The sequence below is a fragment of the Alligator sinensis genome, unplaced genomic scaffold, assembly GCF_000455745.1.
Source record: "Alligator sinensis unplaced genomic scaffold, ASM45574v1 scaffold872_3, whole genome shotgun sequence".
Classification (NCBI taxonomy): Eukaryota; Metazoa; Chordata; order Crocodylia; family Alligatoridae; genus Alligator; species Alligator sinensis.
The window spans coordinates 2,186,742-2,211,864 of NW_005842137.1; the positions used below are offsets into that span (position 1 = coordinate 2,186,742).

At 47.0% G+C, this 25,123-nt stretch overlaps 1 protein-coding gene across 4 annotated transcripts in view; it reads left to right on the forward strand.

Moving 5' to 3' along the window:
- Positions 1–18,914: 18,914 nt before the first annotated feature.
- The window catches only part of SLC16A4 (solute carrier family 16 member 4), a 17,485-nt gene continuing 11,276 nt past the window's right edge, over positions 18,915–25,123 (forward strand). For 2 of the 4 annotated variants that reach the window (XM_006025301.2, XM_025206062.1), the window contains exons 1-4: positions 18,915–19,126; positions 19,658–19,779; positions 23,352–23,484; positions 24,716–24,859. In XM_006025301.2, coding sequence (XP_006025363.2) covers positions 19,111–19,126; positions 19,658–19,779; positions 23,352–23,484; positions 24,716–24,859 — 415 coding nt within the window. In that variant the 5' untranslated portion in view covers positions 18,915–19,110. Of the gene's footprint in view, positions 19,127–19,657; positions 19,780–23,351; positions 23,499–24,715; positions 24,860–25,123 lie in introns of all 4 variants that reach the window. The other 2 variants (XM_025206060.1, XM_025206061.1) reach the window with 2 other exon arrangements.

The following is a 25,123-nucleotide window of genomic DNA, read 5'->3' on the forward strand; positions in this document are numbered from 1 at the left end:
CTCTTCTTTTCTAGAGTAGATCGGATGGATGCTAGTGTCACATCAACGGCTGTCTTGTCCACTGTAAATTGACAGAGCTTTTCTGCATCTCTGCAATATTGGTTAGTCCAATGAAAGCAGTGAAGTTACACTGTTTTATATCAGCTGAAGATCTGGCATCTAAGTATTTATGCTTAGAAGTCCTGTGGAGGAAGGTAAGTTTTATCAGAGAGACCTGAGCCACACAGAGGTTTAAGGAACTTGCCCATGTTGACCTACTGAATCAGTGGCAGAGCTGGAACAGACCTTGAGTCTCTGCTCTTCAGCCTCTTACACTGAGTCAGCCCCGGTGCTGCCATGACTTGGAGCACAGCACAGGGATGCATTCCTCTGCTGATGAATGGCAGTGCTCCAAAACATTTTTTGAAAGGCACTTAACTTCCCCTATCAATAACATTTTAATTTTCTAATCTGACAAGCCAAGATCTGTTGAAAGGAGGTAGTTGAAATGACTGCAGCCAGCGCCTTATCTCTGCCTACGAGACACTACAATTGACTCTCCCTAAGTCAGGCTCCTTCTTCCTTCAAGTGGTTGTTTTGGTGGGGGGGAACCTGATCCTACTGGAGCTCACAAATCCATGTTTAGCAACTCGGAGAGCATATTCATGGTGAGCTGGAATGTGCCAAATCCAAAGCCATAACAATTAGCTGGATCCGAAAGGCTTATTCTGATGTATTTAGGCCGCCATTTAGCTCATAAGCTTAGGGCATTGGGTATGTTTGTATGTTATGTTTGTATAGCACTGAACACAACAGGGCCCTGGTCCTTACAAGACCTAAGCCCTCAGCCAGGGCAGAGGAGGCAGGAGAAAGGCCATCCGAGGAGCCCCTGATTCTTGTTTTGCTGGTGGGGGTCCACAGGATGGGTGAAAAAGGACTGGACCTGTCACATTGCCTTTACTACAAGCTCCACAATGTGGCATGTGTGTCTGCCTGCCAGGATCCACACAACTACAGGAGGGCGTGACCCCCAGAGACTCTTCTCCTGGCATTAAAAGAGGGGTCCAGGTCCAGGTACCATGATTTGGGGTGTTGAAACCTCGCAATTAAAGGATCCTACTTGGATGCAGCATAAACAAATGGGGAACGTAGCTTCCCCTCTCTTGGTTTAGCGATGTAGTAAGGGAGGAAGCAGAGCTTCCACAGCCCAGTTGTTAACACACTTGATGGGGAGTTAGGGAATTTGAGGTCTAGTCCTAGCTGCCCAGTTGGGTGGCTTTTTGTGAGTCTCTTAAACACAGCATCTCAGTTTTTCTGTCTGTGAAATGGGACTGATGATACTGCTGTTGCAAAGATCTTTAAGGTTGAGGGCTAGGAAGTGCCTGATATTATTAAAGGAAACAGTATTACCTTCACTTTACATGAGGCGAAGCTGGGACGCAGGGGGGTGCACCTACATGAGAGGCACTCACTGCAAATGGAAGAGTGGCCTTTGAAACAAAAATGACCCAAGGAATGACCTCTGGGAAATCAATTGTTGCTTCAAGACAACTCTAAATACATCCCACCCTCTGTGGGAGGCAATAATATCCTGCCTGTGGTGGAATGTATTGATAAATGTATAGAGCTTTTCCCCCCCACCTTGCTGATCCAATCCAAAAAACAGATCGTATCACTTTCCTGGTGTCCAACTGGCTTTCTAAAGCTATTCCCAAGGTAAAAGAAGACGTGGCCCATTATGCTAGCAAAAGACAAGCTCACTCCAAAGAGCTTGGCATCTAATTAGACAAAACAGGCCAAAGTAATACTGTGCAACAGTTCAGGACAGCAAGTGCAAAGAAGGGAAACAAGAGTCTCATTGAAACAGCTGGAAGAATGTAGGGGGCCACGGTATGGTCATCTGAGTTCAACATGAGCCAAGGTAGTAAACTACTCAGAACTTCATCAGGGCTTGTCTCAGGTGCTGTACAAGCATAAAGAGATGCTGCTTCCCTTCCTCCTGCTACATAAAGTGCTACGGGATTTTTGTAAGCTGCACAGCTCGCAGTCCAAGATGTCCTTTCTCTGCATGAACTGTGGTTGGACAGGACTAGACAGCTGGGAGGAGAGAATGCTATGTCCCAAAATCCAAGGGAGAAATTTCTGCAAGCAAAATGGAAGATGTGACCAGGACCCTGTCCCAGCTTTAATCCAGCTAGCGTGGGTATCGCAACAGCTTGGGCTTCGGCATGGACTGTATGTCCCCAAGACATCCCCCACACTGAAGTCTGGGCCATTGGTGCCCAAACAGGCTAGGCTAAAGCTAGCTCAGGTATGTCTGTACATGTGCAATCATACCCCAGCTGCCATGTTAACATACTCTGAGCCGTGCAGTCTCCCTGACTTCTCCTGTTGTGAGTGGAAGATGAGCCACACAGAGTGATCAGTGCCCTGTATTCCTGGCACCCTCTTCTCTGCTGGGCACCTCAGCTGCCAGGAGATCTAATCAAAGGACAGGCCTTTGTCGCTTTTGGCTCTGAGCACCGTTGCCAGAACAATGCCTTCTTTATGCTCTACAACCACTATTTAGACATGAGACTCAACCGCATAGAAACAAGAATACCAACTAGAACAATGCCATCTGGAGTCGACATGGCCCTGGCTTACCAGGCCACTCCCCAGGGTCGGCCTTTGCGGGAGTTTAATCAGGCTCCCTTTTGACATTTGTTTGCCTTCACAATCAGCTCGCCTGTGCTGGTAATTATCGCTGGTGCTCTCCTCTGTGCCCATCTGCACAGAGAAAAGCTGGAAGGACCCATTTTCATTTTTATCTAACTGTTGGCAAGGGAAAAGGCAAAGGGGCTATATGATGCGTGTCTGCTTGGGTGTCATATGGTCCCTTGATCGCGTGTACTGGTTTATTAGTAGAGATGGGGGGTTCCAGCACATCAGGCCCATCACTCTCCCACATTAAGGATGCTCACAACTCAAATCCAAATTTCAGCATCGCTCGTGGCTCCTAATTTATAATGGGCCAAACCCTCAGCTCTGAGCAACTTTTTCTGCTTTCAGACATCGGGGTGTTAGTCTTAGCTCTGATTTTTTTGTCTTGGGGCCTTTTTATCGCCGGCTTACAGGCTCAGGCGTCATCTGACAGGAGGAGCAGCTCCACAGGCCAGTCAGCTTGGCCTCATTTCAGGGAACAACCTGAGCTTGTCTTTCTTAGAGAGTTCTCTCAACTCCCACCCACAACAAACAACGGTTCATTCAGGTCTCTTAAATGTGAAAACTGTCTACATAGTAGAACGAGGGTGTGATGGTAGCTTTAACCTAGCTAGCCTGCTAGGTGATAATAGCTGCAAAGATGCAGCAGCATGCGCTTCAGCACAGGTTAGCACCAGAGCACAAGCTCTCTGGGGTCCATGGTCTGTAGTCTGGTTGCTCATCAGTACTGTCCCCAGTGCTGGTGTTGTGGCACTTGTGTTGGTACTGTTAGCTAGAGGGAAGCCAGCATAAGGGTGCCTGTCCACCATAAAATCACCCCTTTTGCCTCTGTAGACCTACCCCAGGCAGCCGGTTGGCCTACCAGATGGTACAGGCAGGATGAGTTTGACCTCCTGATTTAAGACATTCAAGGAGGTGTCGGCAGAGCTGAGCCAGCAGAGGAAACCCACCCCCGCATCTGTTAGGATAGTCTGTATCTCCACTGGGGGCTCCACTGGCATAGCTAGACCAGCGCAGCTATATCAGCAGCATTTTTGCAATGCAGAAAAATGTAGTGTCTGCTTTCATTTGACCTAGGCCGGTGGTTCTCAGCCTGTTTAGATGCAAGATGTCCTTCCCTAGACTTAAAGCCCCCCTTGCAAAAATACCAGCTCTTAGTTTTCACTCCTTTTGCTACTACAGAAAACTACTAGAGCAATTCTTCTGTTGCAAAGAACTCAGGCCACAGCACAGAAACATGCTTTTAATACCATGGATCCCTATTTGAAACCTCTGGATGTATCTTGCAAATCCTGTTTACACACCTAGCCATGCTAACATTGCATAGCATCCTGAAAGGATCTCAAGGCAACCCAGGCTGCCACAACACCCTGGTTGAGAATGACTGACCTACGCGAACTGGAAAGTAGTAACTTGAGTTATCTAGGCTTGAGTTACGCCTGCAGTGAAAACTCAGCCTGAGAGCAGACTTGGGGCTACTCTAAATTGTACAAGCTGCAAGAACGTCCAACCTGATGTTTTGTCAGCTGCCTAAGGATTACCATTGCCAGAGGACCAAGATATTGTGATCTTCCCCTGCCTTAGGTGCTGTCAGAAGGGCACAGAGCAGTCTGGCAAGGTACCCTGTAAAACCTGATGCTGAAGAAGAGTCAATGGACCGTAAAGGGTCTGGTTTACAGACTGCCTTTCCTGTAAGAAGAAGAGAAAACCCCTAAATGGAGTAGCTCCAGTCTCGATCCCAGGTATCTGAACCCCCAAATCTTTGGGGAACAGGTGAGCAGTGATCACATGCCCCTGTCTCCATTTAAATGCTTCTAATGTGGTTAATGGCCGAGCTGCAGTGATGCCATGGGCTTATCCTATTCTACCTGCTGGGCATCTTTGTGACTGTGACTCACTGCTTTGTATGGCTTAGGCTTCGGGCTGACATGAAGGTGTGCTGCAAAAGGAGATGTGTTAATGTGGAGTTTTTTTCAGGGTCTTAATTAAGGCAGAGTAGAATTGCATTTAAAGCCTTTAGATACGTAATAACTGAGATAGGATCTGTGACCCTCTGGATTTCAGAGCCCTTATTGAGCTCACACAAGGCTCAGTGCCAGAGCGAAGCAACAAAGCAAACTTCATTTTCATCCACCCGGCTCCAGAGAGGAATTATCAGTGGTGGCACAAAAGAAGCTGGACTGGCTGCCAGCCTTACAGCCCAAACAATGCGCAGCACGCACGTCGCGTGAAGGCTGAGCTGTCAGCCTGGCCTTGGCACTTACTGATTTGGAAATGTCAGAATTAAAATGTGCAGCAGGGCAGGATTTACGGCAGACTCCTTCGCAGCTCCCACCAGGGAAATCAGGGCGTGCTGCTGCTTCTGGATTCACACAACAAATATGCCCCATGGCAATTCAATTAGCAGCTAACTGCGTCAGGATTCACGCTTGCAAACCATTCACATGGCTTCCTCCCTCCCTCTGGGAGCAGACACTGGGCAGACCTGCGGGGGCTACTGGCTGTGTTCTGAGCCATGATGTTAAACTGGATGGGACTTTTTTTTTGCCATTGTTAGAAACACTCTTTAAGGTCAAGTGATTCCTTTAGATTGTAACCTGCCATGTCCTAAGTGGCACCTCGTTCCTACTTTGTGCCTTGTACTGCCAGGGCTGGAATGAGGCCTCAGTCACCCAGCACGAGCAAAGAAAATAAAGAGTATGACTGAGGGTAGATGAGAGAAAATAACGGGTTTCTCATGAATATGTGAGACGGTTTCTCATAGGCAACCAAGAGGTCTCATTTTCCTCTGTACCCACTAGGAGCCAGTGCATGTGGAAGAGCCAGTCTCAGTCCTCCTGAAAGAGGCCCACCAGAATCAGTCCTGCGGAAAGAGGCCACCCAGAACACCTGCCTCTGAAAAGTCAGGTCCTGGGCAAGTCTCAGGTGGAGCATCTGAAACCAGGGGCACCTGGTTGTTTCCAAAAATTGTGAATTGCATCATTGGCCCATGGTCACAGTGGGGAGCTGTGCTAAAAATTTGGACCTCTGATCCTAACAGGTTGCCACCCTCTGGCCTGCAGTCATCAGCTCTCTGGTTTGTATCTCCTTGCTGTATTTGTCAGAACAAGATTCTCATATGAGTAGGTATCAAAAGAGGTGACCAAACATTGTGTGCACCTGTGAGGCTTTCCTCCTACCAACCAGTTTCATCTTGATTCTAGCAAGGAGTCCTTGACATGCTCAGAATGAGCTCTCCACATTTCACGACTCTTTGGGCACTGACTTGAATACTGTGGAGTCTAGTTCAGCTCCTGAACATTTGCAACCTGATTAATTCCCAGGCCTTCCAGCAGGAAGCAATAAGTGAAGAAGTCCCTCCCCTCTGACACACACTTCACAGTGAGCTATCTTCCTGCCAAATGCTAAATGTCACTGAAGTGAATCAGAGATGGTGGCTGCAAATTACTGGGTGCAAATGTACATGCATGCCAAAGGAGTATTTGTTCAGAGTCATTAGCCTGCAGGGAAGGATAACTCTTCAGATCATCTTCTGGTGCTTGTAACTAGGCATGTCTACACGTGCATTAATGTGCTTTAGTTAATGCACATTACATCTAGAGCCTCCATTGTGAGGTAATAGGAAACTGCACGTTAGCCTGGCACAACGCCCATTAACTAAAGTGAACACTTTTAAAGTGGTGTTTAATAGTAGATACACTGGAGGGCAGGGCTAGGATTCAGAGTGACCTAGGCAAATTAAAGGCTTGGGCCAAAAGAAATGTCATGAAGTTCAACAAGGACAAGTGCAAAGTCCTGCAGTCAGGACAGAACAGTCCCATGCACTGGTACAGGCCGGGGACTGACTGGCTGGGCAGCAGCTCTGCAGAAAAGGACTCAGGGGTTACAGTGGACAATAAGCTGAATATGAGCCAGCAGTGTGGCTCTGTTGCCAAGAAGAATAAAAACATGCTGGGCTGCATTGGTAGGAGCATTGCCAGCAGGTCAAGGGAAGTGGTTATTCCCCTCTGTTCAGCACTGGTGAGGCCACACCTGGAGTACTGTGTCCAGTTTTGGAGCCCCACTACAGAAAGGATGTGGACAAATTGGAGAGAGTCCAGTGGAGGGCAACAAAAATGGTCCGGGGCACATGACTTATGAGGAAAGACTGAGGGAACTGGGCTTATTTAGTCTAAACAAGAGGAGACAGAGAGGAGACTTAATAGCAGCCTTCAGTTGGGCGGTTCCAAAGAGGACGGAGCTGGACTGTTCTCAGTGGTGGCAGATGACAGAACAAGGAGCAATGGGCTCAAGTTGCATCAGAGGAAGTTGAAGTGAGATATTAGGAAAAACTCTCTCACTAGGATGGCAGTAAAGCACTGGAACAGGTTACCCAGAGAGGAGGTGGAAGCTTCATCCTTGGAGGTTTTTAAGACCCGGATAGACAAAGCCTTGGCTGGGATAATCTAGTTGGGGCTGGTCCTGCGTTGAGCAGGGGGTTGGACTAGATGTGACTTCCTGAGGTCCCTCCCAACCCTCATTTTTCATGATTTTATGATTAATGTGCCTATTTTAATGCACATTAAGTAAAAAGTATGTTTTTTTACGTGACACCTCAATGCACATTTATATAAGCTAATACGCATTAAAGCACACATGTAGCTCTGCCAAGACTAAATATAAGCAACAGTACTGGGCACAAGTCCCCTCAAATCCTTTGCCCTGCTAGCCCTGGGAATGGGAGCTCGCACTAAGGAAAGCACCTGACAGGGACCTGATGTCTCTGGAGTATGTCCCTGAGACTGCGCGAGCAGGTAATGTTTCCACCTGCTCCAGATAAAGTCTGTGCATCCTGAGTAATGTCAGGCTTATCCCTTCCTGGGTAGTGCCTGTAACAGTAGCAGCCTCTTCCCTCAGCTTCTTCCCTCAGTTCTGCTCCGAGATTTCCATGTTGGTCCTTGGGTTTTTTTGGTAACTTTTCATAGAAGCAGGACGTTGGCTGCCACGGTCCCCCTGCCTTACCTTCCAGCCCAACTTTTCTATGATACTGTGATTCTTCTGACAAATCTTAATTGCTTCATTATTATAGGAGGCACCAGATGGTGCTATTACACCTAGGCTTCCTTTTTATTCCTCGATGAACACTGCATTTATATTACATATAGGGTTTTAGTTCCTTTGTGGAGGAGCTGTTGCAGGCAACAAGTTGGTTCCTTGCTTTATTCCCTCTAACCAGAGTCAATTCTTGGGGGAGAAATTTCCCAGAGAAATGAGTCTTGGTATTTAGGCTGAGAGTCCTGAAAGATTATTATCATCTCCCTTCCAGGACCAGTGCATACTGTGCAAGTGAATGAGTAACATTAAGGCTAGACCCAGACACTATCGTTGGTATTTTGCTCAGGGGAAGGTAGGTCAACAGAAGAGTACTTGTAGTGTGAAAGAGGGTAGATGGCAATGTATATAGGAACTGGAAGGGGTCTCCTAGGCCACTGAATCCATGCCCCTGCATTTGCAGGGAGTCTTTAACCCAAGGAATCTCCAAAATCACCACTTTGCAACCTCACACATTATTACTAGGCACTGTACACAAAGGGCCAAGAACACCAGAGGTAAAAGCAGGTTAAGGCAAGGGAGTAGCTAATGTCCTGCCACTACACAGATACACGCTCATGAGATCCTAGGAAAAGCAGCCTGGCCCATACCTGGAGAAGGCAAAACCCACAGAGTCCATGCCTGTAATGCATGTGTCTTTGTGGTCAGGATGGAGTGCTTGTGTATGCAGCGAATGCCTGTAACATGTAGATGGGTGCACATCTATGTGTGGGCAGGATGAGGTGTGTGGCATATGCAGTGTGAGCACCTGTCGTGTGCAGACGTGTGTGTCTGTGAGATGAGGATGGAGTGTGTGTGTGTTTGTGTCATGTATGGCATGTGAGTGCATGTTGTGTGCAAGTGTGCATGCCTGCGAGATAAGGATGGAGTGTGTGTGTGTATGCACATGTGTGTGTTGTGTAAAGAATGAGGGCACCTGTTGTAAGCAAGTATGTGCGCCTGTGAGATGAGGATTGTGTGTGTGTGTGTGTGTGTGTGTGTGTGTGGAATGTGGGTGCCTGTCATGTGCAGGTGTGTGCATCTGTGAAGTGAGGCTGGAGCATGCCCACGTGTGTGTACTGTAAGTGCCTGTTGTGTGCCAGTGTGTGCGTCTGTGAGATGAGGATAGAGAGTGTTTGTGTGTGTGGGTTTGTGCACGCGTGCATTGTGTATGGCGTATGAGCACCTGTTGTGCGCAGGTATGTAGGTCTGTGAGGCGATGATGGAGTAGGGGTGTGCAGTGAGTCCTTGCTGTGTACAAGCATGTGCACCAAGGGATCCTGGGGGCTCTGGGACCCATTCTGCGTGGTCAGGCGTGCCATGTGCCCTGCTGCAGCTCTCTGGCGTGATGGAGGACCTTTGTCTCTGTTTCATATCTCCACATCCACAGAATGACAAACTTCCCTCTCTCCAAGTAATTCACTCTGCCTCCCAATCAGGCCCTGTGCTGCTCTGACAGATGGGATTATACTCAGCTCGCCTCCCTGCTGGCAGTGCGAAATATCAAGAGGGACATTAGTCTCCCTGCTTCTGACTTTCTCATCAGGGAGCGAGTGCTGATGCCCCAGAATTGATGTCCCATTTGATTTAATATACAGGACCTGACACGCAATTCAAATTGTTACATAGGGAACCTGGGACTGACCAGCTGGGGCTGTGCAGGGGGCGTGGAAGAAGGGTGCTGGAGTGTCACATCCTTCATCTCACCAAGGGAGAGGGTAGTATCCCTTTCAAAGCACGGGGAGCTCTCTGCTGGGCCCAGGGTCTGAGTGATAAGATGTTGCCCAAATCCAGGCCACACTGACTTTTCCCTGGATTTGACCATATTACTCCTGTCTTTGGATTCAAGGCCCTGGTTTCCTGTCCAAAAGGGGAATCAAACACATCATGTCCTGCCTCTTCCCTCCCTTCTCCCCCCACATCCTTTAATGCTTGTAACCAACTACCTGCTGCAAGAGGAGGCCAAACCTCACTGTGCTCTGGTGTGCCTGTCATCTATGCAGGAAGATGCAGGTCGCAGCCAGGTCTCTGCCTGTTGTCCATTAATCTCAAAGCACTTTACAAGGTCAATTAGCCATGCCTCTTTCAGAGCTGGGGGGAAACTGAGGCATGGAGGGGTAAAACAGCAGATTTGATGCTACATGGTAAATCAGCAGCAGAGCCTGGAATAAGCTCTGAGTCTAGAGCCAGTCATAATAATAAAGACACCTTGCTCTCGCTGGGGACTTTCCTCCCATAGATTTCAAGGCATTTGACAAAAGAGATTGCCATCATTATCCTCACTTTACAGATGGGGAAAGCACAGGGCAGAAGTAACTGGCTCTGATGACCCAACACACCCTGTTCTGGAACAGGGAGGAGAACCCAAGAGTTCGGATGCACAATCCCCTCGACGAACCACTCAAATCAGCAGGCCTGCATTAGTTTTGTGCACTGAGAAATAATTCAGCATAAAGGGGGTGAGTTAGCTGCCTCGGGTGATGAAAACAGTGTGGCCTCAGCAGCATGGAGCTCAGCAGAGACTAGCTGCCTGAGTATTTACCCAGGATCCTGAATGAATCTCTGCTGTCCCGCTGTGAGTAACCTGTTAGCAGCACCCTGACCAGCTAGGTAAAAGCTAGTTCAGATATGTGTGTGTGTACTGTATATATATATATATATATATATATGTGTGTGTGTGTGTGTGTGTGTATATATGTGTGTGTGTGTATATACACACACGCGCGCGCGCGCACACACACACACACATATATATACACATACACATCTGCTCATGTATGTATGTGAGCTACAGTCACCCCCTTGACTCCAATGTAGATATACCCTGAATGGCCTTCCAGATGTGGACACTTGAAGCAGTGCAGGGAGGGATGTGGCCCATCGATTTGAACAGGCTTCACATGGAGCGAGATGCTGTGCTGGGTGAGTAGGAGTTACAGCAGGGGTGGGCAAAATGTGGCCCGGGGGCCAGATGCAGCCTGCCAGGCCATTCTATCCAACTCATGGGGCCCCTAAAAAAATTTAGAAAATTAATATTAATCTGCCCTGGGCTGTCATGTGGCCCTCGATGGCTTGCCAAAACTCAGTAAGCGGCCCTCTGCCCAAAATAATTGCCCGCCCCTGAGTTAGGGTAGCATTCCAGGAAGCCCTTGTGGCTCATCTGCATCTTTCAGGAGCTGAAGCCTCTTTAAGCACAAGCAACAGCACCAACCTAATAACCTTGAATATGATTTATTTAGCCACCCACCAAAAGGCTTCTGAAAAGGATAGAGTGTGTGTATGTGTGTGTGTGTGTGTGTGTGTGTGTTCCTGTCCATGTCCATGCTTGGGAGACCTAACAAGTCATGGCAATTCATCATGCATGAGTTTTTCATGCTAACCTGTTGGGGGGTTTCTTTCACACACCTCATTCCAAGCCTTCACATATGTATTATTAGCAGAACAACAAGCATAATGGGTCTCAGTTCAGATCTACACCTGTACAGCTTCAGGTCTGCTTAGCACTGCAGCTATTCAAAGCCATGTTGCATAGGGAGCGTGAAATGATCACACCTCTTAGGTGACAGTTATGCTGGCAACTTCCCCGGCAGCTATGTAAAGCTATGGCAGCAGGAAGGATGTAATGCAATAAAGCACCTAAGCCCATCTCTATAGATTCTGGATCTGATTCACCATCACCACATAACTCGTGTCATCAACGCCAGCAAACGTAAAACATGACCTTGCAGCATTTTACGCCCACCTTACAGCAGTGTCACTGAGTGATGACACAGTATGTAGGATAACAGAGGATTGGCGTGGGGGGGAGAGACTCAGAAGGCACATCCCTCATCTCATCTTTTTCTGCTGAGGGATCTCAGAGTCCAGTCCTTTCTGAGCTACTTCTGGCTGGCTGAGGGCTTAGATGGCTTGCCCTGCAACCAGCACACATGTGCTACTCCCTTCTGGAGCAGCCATGAATCTGCGCATGGCGTGGAAACTGCTCTTAGCTTGGACATGCTTGTGTTGGTGCTGCCCACTGCCAGCCTGCTGTGCTTGGAAAGGTCTTCATGGACTAGATTTCTCTGGGTGCACACTTCCAGCCACAGGAGCACTGGTGTTTGGGCTGAAAGTCAGGCTGGGCTGTGCGCTGGATATGATCGCCTCGGTGCCAGCTGTGGATATTGTGCAATGATGCACAATGTGCTGGTGCAGGATGTGGATTTAGTGCCCTCCAGTGGGGAATACAGGAAGGGCCACAGCCATGTCCCTTTTGTACTGTGCCTATTCCTCTGTCACACAGCTAATTAAAAAGTAGTGACAGTATCATATAGCTGCCATGTCCTGGGGAGATGACTTACATGGGATCTGAAGGGGAGTTGGGTGGGGATGTAAAGGTAGCACTGGCAGCTTGGACAACGGCAGTTGCTTTTCCAGGGCCAAGCAAGTGTTCAGAGCCACTGCTGCAGAGGAAAGCAAAGCACTCATGTGATATTCCCTGGTGCAAAGCAGTGACCAGGAGAAAGAAAACTTCCTGTTGTCTAACACAGTCCCCTGCGCCCCCAGTGCAGTACAGCGGCTTATCCTAGGCTGCAGAACAAGGACTCAAGGAAGTCACGGCTCTGATTCAGCTGTGAATCAAGGCCACAGCCTGGGCGGCAACCTGGGTGCAGTTTGATGGCCCTGCATAGGCACCAACTTTGGTTTTTGCCGGTGGGCGCTTGCAGCCATAACAGAACAAAACGGCACTTCACTTTCAACTCGGTGCGTTCCTGTGCTGAGCCCAGAAGAGGCAACGCAGCATTACTTCAACCCGGCTCTGCAGCATCGATGAAGATCGGGCACTTTAGTGGCGCTTTTTTTATCTAACAGCTGATTGAATTGGCTTTAGCGAAAAGTGTCAAAATGCCCTGCTGAAGCGCTCAGTCTTTACTGACGCTGCAGAGCCGGGTTGAAGTAATATGCTACCTCTTTCGGTAAAGTGTGGGGGGTTGAGGTCCTTTTTAACATCGGCAAGCAGGAAATGGCTGTGGCCCTTGGGTGCTGAGCACCCACTCATTTTTCAGTGGGTGCTTTTGCTCCAGAGCATCCATGGAGTCAGCGCCTACATAGGCTTTGCCCCTGGATGAAGGCAGCCGGGCCACGCAGAGCTTTTGGGTTCCTCTTCCTCAGAGCGGGGTCAGCTGCTCCCTGCCCCCAGCACCCCAACCCCGGCGCCCCCAGCACCCCAACCCCAGCACCCCCAGCCCTGGAGGGGAGGCGCAGCTCTCTGGACTCAATGCACCCCTCACTGAACTCACCGCACCCCTCCCTGGACTCAATGCAGCTCTCAGTGCACCCCTCACTGGATTCACTGCACCCCTCAGCGCACCCCTCACTGGTCTGCACTCAATGCACCCCTCCCTGGACTCAATGCACCTTTCAGTGAACCCCTCACTCGATTTACTGCACCCCTCAGTGCACCCCTCACTGGTCTGCACTCAATGCACCCTCATTCGACTCCACGCACGTCCGCTGGACTCCGTTTCCCACGCTCCAGCCCCAGCTCCAGCGGCGTGGCTGGTAGGCCCCGCCCTCTGCACCTTTCGCGTTACGGGGAATCTTGAGCCTCCGCAGCACCCGTCCGGCAGCTCCAGCGCTTATCACGTGACGGGGGCGGGGGCGAGGTGGGTCGGGGCCGGGGCCGGGCGAGTGATCGAGCTGTGGCTTTGCCCCGCAGGATGAAGAACCCGTCCGTCGTGGGCGTGCTGTGCACGGACTCGCAAGGGCTGAACTTGGGCTGTGAGTACCCCCCCTCCCCCCCCGTTTCCATAAGGCGCCTGGCTCGTGCTTGCCCTGCCCGCCAGCCCCGTGCTGGGCAGGGAAACCCCGTCCCAGACCCAGCACCAGCCCCGTGGGATCGCTCCGTTTGGCATCCTGCTTCTAGCCCGAGCACCAGCATCTGCTAAGAGATCTGACCCTATAAAGCACAAGCATCTTCAGACCCAACTCAGGCGGGGGAGTGGGAGCGTGGGCGCTTTGGCCAGCACTTCTTTAGGCAGCTCTCAGATCATTTTGGGTGTCCTTGAGATGTTGTGGGAGACGGCCGAGTTCGGGAAGACATTCGGCTGAAGTACGAAGCAGGTGTGATTGGTGATTGCTGTCGAGACGCTTGTTTTGGTGAACTTGGATACAGATCTCTCTCGTGCCCTGCAGGTCGCGGGACACTTTCTGATGAACACGCAGGGGTGATCTCGGTTCTGGCTCAGCAGGCAGCCAAGTTAACTTCAGACCCCACTGATATCCCTGTGGTGTGTCTGGAATCGGATCATGGGTGAGTGTCTGGGTTTCCATCCTTGTTGCTGGGTTTTTTTTATTGTCCCTCCTTGGCTTGCTCTAACGCTTCTCGGGCCGGGATCTTAGAACTGCCTCCTTCATCTCCAGGTGGCTTTTAAGTTTTGTGTGTCGCTGCTTGGAAGGAGGTACGGGGCAAGAGGCACCTCCTGCAGGGCCTGCGCGAAGGGAACATCAAGACTGTTCCTGTCCTTTCTCTTGAGTTTATCCAGGGATTGTTTGTTAGGAATTGGGGGGGGGGGGGGGGGGGGCAGCGAGCGTGACTGCAAGAGACCCATGTGTCCTTGCAATTCCAGGATGCTCATTTGAGATGCACCCCCCCATTCCTGTTTCTAACTGTACTGCTGGCTTTTTGGAAGTGGTTAGAATGACCAGCTAGTGTCACTTTTGCATCATATTTATGACTACCGAAGCAATGCTGCGGTCCTTATGTTCCTGTTTATAATCAACTTTTACAAAGGAAGTTAGGTAGACAGACTTGCCTTCACAGCCCACCTAAACACTCCAAGGTACTTCCAAATTTTGAATTGTAAGGAGACTCTTGGAAATCTTATGTATCCTACAATGATGTAATAAGTAGTAAAGATGGCAAGCCAAGTATTTCTTTCATTAGATCCTATATGTAATCTTGCCTCTGACAAGCCACGGCTTATGCCAAACCTAAAGGCATTTCTAGCACTGGTTTTGAGATGAGCTACTAGTCTTGGAAAGTTTTGACTGTTTAAATATTTGCTGTTTCAGGAATATCATGATCAAGAAGCACGATGGCATCACTGTAGCAGTGCACAAACTGGCATCTTGACCTTTCACCAGTCTGCTTGGTTGTTTCGACACCCTTGCAACAACTTCTGCTTGTTGGACTCCTACCTCCCTCTGTAATATAGCATGTGCTTGTAAAACTACATGTGGGCCAGCTATTAAATGCTTGGTAACTTTCCTTTGTGTTTTAGACTGCTACTGTATATCGGTCAGCATCTTTAATTTCCAGCATATTACAGGACTTGTACTGTCAAGTGTAAAATGAGGTTTCACTTATTTTGCTTCTGTAATGAAAATGTATAGTATGTGGCCTTATATCACTTATTCATTTCTCCAATGAGTGAGAGCACATGCAGTGAGTTCAACACTTCAGTTGGTAGTTGAAGTGGAAGTACACCACTATCTAACACTTTAGAGAGAGAAGTTTAGGAGTCACTATTCCTTCCTTTCAGGGAAGGTTACTTCCTGCTTATTAGCAGCCCCTCAACTGTTTGGGAAGATAAGTTCTGTTTTCTGTACCTCAGGAAAAAAAAAAATCAAACTCATTCAGGCTGCCTCTTGACACCAAAGTCAAAAGAGCACATGCCCCATTCTTCAAGTTCCTTAGAGGAAACCTTTAATCTTGTCTAGTTAAAAGCAGACCGCTTTGTTGTATTGGAAACATCCTGGATTAAAGTTTAACTTTAGTTAAGGTTTCTAGCTGTTGCATTACTGTGTTTGGACTGGAAACAGACCTGTCAAACATAACTGATTGCATGTGAAGGTGCACTCAGGTTCTAGTCCTCAACCCTATGCTGAAAACCTCAGGAGAAGAGTTATTGTGAAAAGCTTTTCCTTTGATGTTCAAATGTAGATAGAAGCCTATCTTGTGTACAGTGAAAGCATATTGAAAGTTGGACATGAGACCATATTTGACCTGAAAGTGACTCAATAAAAAGCTGGAATTACAAGCCTCAATGTTTCATCTTTTAAAATCAGTATTAGAAAGGATTCTTTATTTCATCTTCACTATTGACTACTCGGCATCAGGGGAACAAGACAACTAACATCACCTTTAATAGTTGCAATTATCTTCTTGATAAAAGTTGAGGGAGGCAGGGGTGTAATGTTTATTTGAGTCAGGACTAATAGTTATAATGATTCTTAAAGAGAACTAACCTCTAAAAAGCATCTCTGGTACTTTATTTCAGAAGTTTCTATTGAATTTGGTGCATACAATATAGTGTTAACTGTGACTAAATGCCACTGCTGCCTTCTTGCTATCTAGCTCTGAGCAGAAATGAAAGCCACTCTCTCAGTTTTCAAAGTATTATATTAATTTATAGTCACCAGGGGCCAGATCTGCATGGACTGAATCCATAAGAAACCTGCACTTCACCCCTTTGAAACCTGAAAGATTACAGGTTCCACAAGTTTTCACCGGTATATTCCCAAGTGTCTACGTGACTGCTATGTATGTACTTTTCACTGCTATGAACCCTTGGGGCCAAAGATTTTATTAAGGCACTTTAACAAGCATTAACTGAAACTTCCCAGGTAGGGAGTTAATATTACTAGGGTTTTGGATTGTATCTAAGTTTATCAAAGGGGAAGAGACTTGATGCTGCAGCCCAAAACAAAACTGAATATCAGGCCGCCTTTCACCTCCAATCCTATTCTCTAGACAATAGGTTATAGTGTCTACATGGTTGCCAGTGAATCAATTAAGTCCGAGATAGGGTCAGAGTCACCTTAGCCTAACAGCACAGCAATTGCTAACATTTGTATTAAAATCTGGTTTCCTATATCAGACCAATAAACAAATCAGAGCTGTTAGGTACCAGTGAGGTTTCAAAGACTTAACACTAATCTTGATAACACTATTGGTGAAGACTTTTCTTACTTAAACTATAAAAGAACAAAGTTACAGAAGTGTCAGTCCATTTTATCAATGGGAGATAAAGTATAACAAAGTGTGGACGTATAATGCGGTTCTTTTTTATTGGCCACTGTGCCGAGAAGAATAAAGAACGTCGTAGGACCAGAGACAGACGATCAAAAGGAAGTTTGTAACTCATGAGGAGTGTTGGTTGTAGCCATGTTGATCTAAGAACACAGGCAGACAAAGTTATTTGGGTCAATGCAATATCTTTTATTAGACGAACTAAATAGTTGGAAAAAATGTTCTTTGCAAGCTTTCGAGCACAAACGCTCTTCTTCAGGCATAGGGAGAGTTTGCTGGTGTGCGCCCGCTCTCCTGGGTAGAACAGAAGCCAAAATGCAGGTCTGTGAAAATGCAAATGCATTTTGCATGTTGGCTTCCATTCTACTCAGGGAAACGCACACACACACACACACACACACACACACCAACAAACTCTCCTTACGCCTGAAGAAAGGCATTTGGGTAAATGTGATATCTTTTGTTAGACCAACTAAATAGTTGGAAAAATTGTTCTTCAAGCTTTCAGGCACAAAGAACCCTGTCTGCCTATGCAACTCATGAGGTCACTCTTAAAATGGCTTGTGCATTTTGCTTCAAACTGGATAAGATGCATAGCTGTATTCTCACTACCAAGTCCCTCATGCTACAGTAGCCCTACCATTTTTACAGCAATTATCTAATGCTTTTCACAGCATACTTATTGTTTTCCTTTAGGCTTGTTTTTAAATTGAACACCACCCCTTTCTCCAGCTGTTTCTTATCTGAGTAAGAGTTGTGGTATATGCATGATGTAAATTTTAACAAGAGCAGAACGGCTGAGCTTGCTTAGCAAATCCCTGACTGGATAGACTCTACGGCTGGGACTTCCAATGAAAACAGAAGGCTGGGCACACAATCTATACACAGAGGGATGACTAGATGCCTGGAGGAATAAGGCAGGCTATGCACAACAGAGACTGGGCAAGTCTTCTACAATGAGGGCCTTCCACATTTGTTCTTTGATTTCTACTCTTCTAAGCCAGAATTACTGAGCCGCTTCCACTAGGAGCCTCTACAGCTGCACAGCCCTACAAATCACTGTACAAAAATCTCATGGCACTTCCCTCAGAGTGACATGAGATCAGATGCAATACATTCTAGGGTTGCAGGCGAAGGCAGGTCCATCTCCACTGTTAATTAATCATTGCCATGCCAGTTCATGGTGTTCCCATCCACTGTTTGCAGTATCGATCTATTCCATCCTCAGACACTTCAGGCCAAATCTTATTCCATCTATTAAATGCCTAAGTATGAACCTATTCCACCCTGCTCAAGTCACTGATTAAAAAAAGTTAATATGCCCATTTTTGTTAACACGCCATTGCTTTAAAACTAAATTTAAAAAAGCAGTGAGCAGAAGCATGATCCACACACTTTTGCATTAATTATTTTTCAGGGACTTAAGCAGAGTAGAATAGGATCAGACTTGGCCATGTAATGGGTGGAATAAGATCCAGCTCTGAAGCTGTTGTTTTCACAGCAACTGAAAATGCTCAGCGAAAAGAATGCAGCAGGTTAATACACAATTAGCTACCCCTGCTGTAAAATGCTAGCAGAGACAGTGCCCTTCTAGTTTTGAGCACACTAACTAGACAAGATCAGTGCTATACCACCACTCCAGCTGACCTTACCTTGCCATTTCACAGTAAAATTGGCTACCAAGTAGTAACAGAAATTTTACTGAGACTCCCCCTCTGCCTGAAGAAGGATGCTTGTACTCGAAAGCTAGCAAAGAACAATTTTTCTAACTATTTAGTTGGTCTAATAAAAGATATAACATTTACCCAAAGAACCTTGTCTGCCCAAAAAATGCTGGACAGCTACACATTCAGATTCTTCTTCATATTGAAAGCTGGCTTCAACCCACTGATGCCATCCACTAGTGAGTGTAGTGATTAACAAGCAAGAACTCATGCCGTCCCAAACCATTCCTTGCAGTTTTCACCAGCATTTCTAAGTATTCAAAACTTCCTCCAATCAGGACATGTTTTTAGCAAAAAAAAAAAAACAACCAAAAAACACTAGTTCCCAGGGAAGGGGTGGGCCTGAAAGATCTGAAAGTAGCCAAGGAATCAAATTACTGCCCAAGGGGCGGGGTAACGGTTAAGTCTAAAAGGTCCCAGTGCTTCAGGCATCTTGATCTTTTTTGCTAGCTCTGCCTCGCAGCTCCTTCTGGAAGAATGAGCCCTGTATTCATTACAGCAGCTAGAGACAAATTACAGAACAGACTCAAAAAGGAGCTAACCCAGAAGGATCCTAAGCCCAACAGCAAATGAGAGATTTTTTTTCTTTGTGAACTACTTAGTTTTCCAGGATTTTACATCATGAATCATCCAGACGGTAAGAGAAAAGCTTCAGGTTATAACACATGCACTATTTCAGCTCCTAGTCTTACTGCTTCCCTTAGATACAAGGGGAGAGGGAGAAAGAGGTTTATAGAAGCACTGAGAATGGGTAGAGCTATAATTAGTGAAACAGGCTCTCTGTACCTGGTAGAAGCTGAATGCATTTGTATATATGCACAACAGATGACAGACCTTAAAATGCAAGTAGACATCTTTGTTGAAGGGTTGGCTGTGGCAGGAGACAGAAGACCCAAATTCCAGTGCCAGATCTGCTACAGAGCCCGTGCTCTGTGCAAGTCTCAACCCCTCTTCCTAAACAAATAACAATGATTTCCGGTGCCAGAAAAATTCTTGAGATCCAGGACACGATACTGTTTCTCAAGTTAACAGTGGTGGAGACTGGTGAAGAAGGCAGCAGGGTTAGATCGTGTTTTTGTAGTAGATCAAAGTGAACCCTGAGTGTTTAAACTAAGAAGCCTGTTCAATAAGGTGAGGTGTGATTATTTCCTCAAATTCTCATTTACAGGAGAAAGGAAAGGAACAGGGATAGAAAGGCAGCCAACATCAACACAGAAGAAAACGGAGTACCAAGCCACAGAACCCCCGGATGGAGGGTGGGGATGGATGATAGTGCTTCATTTCTTTCTGGTAAGCAGAGGGACCATATGGAGTTACATCCTCATGGCAGGAGATACTTCCAGAGGCTGTGGATGCTTTCACCCAGAGCTCCTTAGACACATATACATACACTAAGGCAGCCTGCGATATGCATAGGGTTGATTTAATCAAAATTCATGGCAGAAATTAAACAATGAAAAGGAAGGGAGGGACTTTCTACTTCGATGAGTCTGGCCAACTGGTATGCAACGATACAGGTAGAGACTGTGCGCAGAACAGGGAAATGGGTAACTAGTTCTGAGCGGATTAATCTCTGCCCTCTATTAAGCAGCAGTTGGATTTAGTGGTTTTTGCCACTAATCTACAGAAATACACACTTGAGCAGCAAAGATTGTAGTTTGCCTGGTACTGCTAGACTGCTTGAAGACTGTCTTTTAAGGGCTGTCTTGCCATAAAGGGGCATAAGTTATAGCAGCCTCAGATCTCACCTGTAATCTGTAATAGGAGTAATTTGCAAAACTCCACGAAAATTTACCTGCAGTTTGAACATCAACATCCCAAGGAGTACATATATGCTTATCACTGCTACAGCACTCTCAGCCCAAAACACACAAACTGTGGATAGCAACCATCCATCTTGGATTTCCAAACCCATTCTTCAGATCAGTGACTTTCAAGCTCCAAATCACCTTCCTCATTGAGAATCGCTGAGCTAGAATCTAAATTCAGAAAGGGTATGGAGCGGGACCTTGAAGCTAAGAACCCCTGATCTATCTGGAACCAGGGTAAGAGCAGTGAGGGCAGGACCTTGGTGTGCTGTTCCCTGCTCTTTCTGTTATCTGTCCCCTTCTTACACCTGGTCTGTACCTGAGGGGACAAGAGCATCCCTTCTGCAGAGGCTACTCCTTTGGGGTCTCACATGTTGGCAAGAGCCATTTGCATTTACAGTCCCACCTGCCAGCTCTGGGAGTGTGGGAAGAGAGGAGGGGATGAGCCAGGCTGTAAAGCACAACCAACTCCAACCCCACGTCCACCTGCCCACTAGGCCTGTGCGAGTAAGTAGCTATTTGATCTGGCTGCTTCGGATACCAGGGATCTTATCCAGAACTCCAGACCGGTTTCTCGCTTTGATCCGCCTGAAATGGCTCCGAAACTTCAGAGTCGCCTTGGAGATCCGGCCATAGGGTAGAATGGGGAAACCGATTAAATATCTATAACTTTGTTTTTTGTCTGATTTGGATGGGGCGGTAGCCTCTGCTGGGAGCATGCAGCCTGCCAAGTTTCAAAAAGATCACTGCAGGGGTTTGCGGGGAACTGCACCCCAATTTCTTGAAAGCAAAACATGTCATATGTATATTACACCACAGTGGGGTCAAAACTGCAGGGATGGTGGCCCCTGCTGAGGCCACAAAGCCTGCCAAGTTTCAAGGTGATAGGTGCAGAGGTTTCTGGGAAACTGCACTTCAAACTGCTGACAAGCAAAACTCATGACATGGGTGACACTGTGTGTGTTAAGGTGCAGCAGGGCGACAGCTGCAGGCCTGCTAGCCCCTGCTGCAGCCTCAAAGCCTGCCAGCTGTCGAGGAGATCGGGTTCTGCAGCCCTGCACCTCTGGCTTCTGACAGGCAAAACTCATGACATGGGTGCTTGTGCAACTGTGTCTGTCTTGGGGCACAGGGTGGGGGGGAAGGAACTACTGCAGGCCTGGCTGCTAAGCTGCTGTGTTACCAGTTACCAATCAATCATGATTCGCCCAGGGACCAGCTCAATACACAGAACCTAGCTACTAGTAGCTACTAGATAATGAGTTAATTAACAACGATTCACACCTACAAAACCACAGACTAAGGAGAGGAAAGAATCAATACAGCAATCAACTGCCCCAAGACAGAGACAGTCAGTTGTACAAGCACCCATGGCACAAGTTTTGCCTGTCAGCAGCTAGGGGTGCAGGGCCCCAGAGCCCCCCTGCACTGATCTCGACAGCTGGCAGGCTTCCCTGCCACCACCCCTGCAGTTTTCACCCCCACTCCCCGTGCCTTAACACACAGTCACCTATGTCATGAGTTTTGCTTGTCAGCAGTTTGAAGTGCAGTTTCCCAGAAACCCCTGCACCTATCACCTTGAAACTTGGCAGGCTTCATGGCCTCAGGAGGGGCCACCACCCCTGCAGTTTTCACCCCCACTCCCCGTGCCTTAACACACAGTCACCTATGTCATGAGTTTTGCTCTATCACCTTGAAACTTGGCAGGCTTCATGGCCTCAGGAGGGGCCACCACCCCTGCAGTTTTGACCCCACTGTGGCTTAACACATACACGTGACACGAGTTTTGCCTTCACAAATTTGGGGTGCAGTTCCCCCCAAGCCCCTGCACCGATCTTCTTGAAACTTGGCAGGCTTCATGCTCTCGGCAGAGGCTAACACCCCTATACGTTTCATCCAAATCGGACAAAACAACGAAGTTATAGATATTTCATTGATTATACGTTTCATCCAAATCGGACAAAACAACGAAGTTATAGATATTTCATTGATTCCCCATTATACCCTATGGCTAGATCTCCGAAGCGGCTCCAAAGCTTTTCTGAACTGCTTCAGAAAGCCTAAAGAAGCCAGCGCTTCGATCCGGACGTGCTGCTTTGGACGCCAAAGCATCCGAAGCTTCTCCAGATCCAAAGCACGGTCCTAAGCCTTGCACAGCCCTCCTGTCCACAACACACTGAGCTGCTGGGAGCATGCGGGGTGCAGCAGCCCCCAAAGCACTTTAGGGGACATAGGATGCCAGACTGGGGGCAGGGGAGGAGTGCTTACCTCCTCCCATAGGGGCTGGGTGCCACGGCACTGTGAAAGGGATCTCATGGCACCCTGGTATGCCACAGCACCCCAGCTAAGAATCATTGCTCTAGATAGTAAGTTACAAGACCACTTTTTTTCTGTTCAGTCAGCCACTAGAAAAGCAATTCTGGGAAGTTAAGGCACTGTTGCCCCCACAGCACAACAGCTTCTAACCATGGAGAACCAGGAGTTTATCACCACTAAAACACTAACCTGTTTTGCTAGTCTGTTAATTACTAGTGAGGTTTCAGAGAATTAGCAGTGCTATCCGTGACAAGAACATCTTTTTGTTTTGAACAAAAACTAGTCCTAGAAACGCCAGATCCACTTTATCAAAAGGGGCTGAAATGTAACTAACCCTCAAGGCACAAAGCTATTCTGCTCTTGGTTGGAAAAATGCCCAGATGTGTGTCAGTGCCCCTTTAGAATTTGATGAATCTGAAATTCCAGCTGCACGTGTTAGACACCTCACCACTGAATACATCATACACTAGCCCTCTGTGCTAAATATTCCCATCTGACACTAAACATTACCCAATGGCTCAGAAGACCTGTCCTATCCCCATACTGTACCTACTTATTTAATAGCCAAGGGGTGTACATGTGGGGAGAAAATGGGAATTCTCCCCTACCCCCACCCTTGTCCTGACCTCTTCTCCTGCCACATGAAGGTTTCACAGTACTGAGGAACAGAAACAAGACACATGGCCAGGAATCTGTTTTGTATAACGAGTAACACCTCACTTCAATCTGCTTTGAATTTAGGTAAACGTGTTTGTGATGGGAATGCTAAAGACTTTTGGAATTTTCTTTGTGGTTTTCCAAGAAGAAATTGGAGGCTCTTCAGAGAAGATCAGCTGGATTGGCTCCATCATGTCCTCTCTCCGCTTCCTAGGAGGTCAGCAGGAATCTGTAAGGTTAACAAACTACCAGGAAACAGCTCAAGGGCCTTTCAATTTTAAGGGCCCATTTTTTAATATTCACTGGCTAACAGGAAAGAAGATTAGTTCACTTAGATTAGCGAAGACTGCAAACTACAGCAGTCTGTGATTGAACACCTGGTGGCATGCTGTGTCCCAGGATGAAATGGGGATGGACTCTGAGTGGCTCTTCAGGTATGGAGTTGTTCACTCAAGTGAGAGGCTTGTGCCAATATATACTATTAATGCTCATCTGTGGAAGAGCAGACTTCAGTCTCTACACCTGTGAAACCAAACCCTTATTTGATCATGGGCAGGCTCTTGTCTACACTAATACCTCTGTCACTACCACGCTGCTCTGGAAATTTAAGGACAAGACAGTTTGCACAACTAGTCTCTGGGTCACTATCTCTTTGGAAAGGATCTATCATACTAGATCTGATGCATTTCAGGGTATTCTCTTTTTTTAATGCTTCAAAACAAAACAATCCTTTCCACCACTAGATAATCCACTATAACAGTTGAGCGATGCCATCCACAGGGAAAACTGGTTAAGGAAAGCCTTAAATCTGAATGCTTGATAGTTGATTACCATTTTCCTTCTCTATGTTAATTCTTAGAGCAGTGTGCAAGCTCTCTTTGCAGGTCTGACAAGTGCATAATCAAAAAATAATAATCCTATCCTAGATACTATTTTGCCTGGTGCTGGCCTATATACCTTCCTACCCTCCAAAATATTTAAGCTGCGCTCTTCAGTTCTATCCTAGTCTTGAGTTTTCTCAAGTACAACTGACTAGGCAAACACTGACCCCTCCTGGTCACTGAGTATAACCCCTTCTCTCATCCCATCACACTTTTCTTGAGATGAAATAATCAATTCTCTCACTCTCAAACTGGATGCTGGTTTTTGCAGTTCTGTGTATTGACTGATCAAATCAAATCAATCAGATTTGTCCAAATTCTCCAGGGCAATGACAGAAATTATTAGCAACTAATAGCAACATGACTGTATTAATTCCCTCTTTCTTCTACCCACAGAGCCTACCAAATAACATATAACTCATTGAGGGAGTGAAATGCTTTATTATGCAGCCTTAATCACTAGGTTACTTATCAACATTCTTAGCCTTGCATAGCGGCTCTTTTAGTATCCATAACATTATATCAGATCTGTTTTGTTATAGTAACTTCCCTTCCTTTCCCTTCCAGGCCCACTGGCTAGTGTAACTGCAGAGAAGCTGGGAGAGCGATTAACTTCTGTCATTGGGGCAGGCCTAATTGGCAGTGGCTGCCTGATCAGCACACTGGCTACTAGCATCTCTTTCCTCTGTGTGTCTATGGGGCTTCTGCTGGGTGAGTCTAGGTTTCTACTGCTCAAGGTAGTTCAAAAAAGGCATCTGGAATAATTTTCATGAGTTTATACTGAAACCAACTAACTGTCAATCCATGTAGCCACCCAATGCCTTTGTTTATATTACAGTATCACCCAAAGGCCCCAGGCAAGATTAAGGATCCATTCTGGCCCATACCTCGCAAACATATAATGTTTATAGTCCTTTCCCTGAAAGCTTTAAACTCCAGGAATGGCAAATGCCAGCTAACTTGTCAGGACGAGTC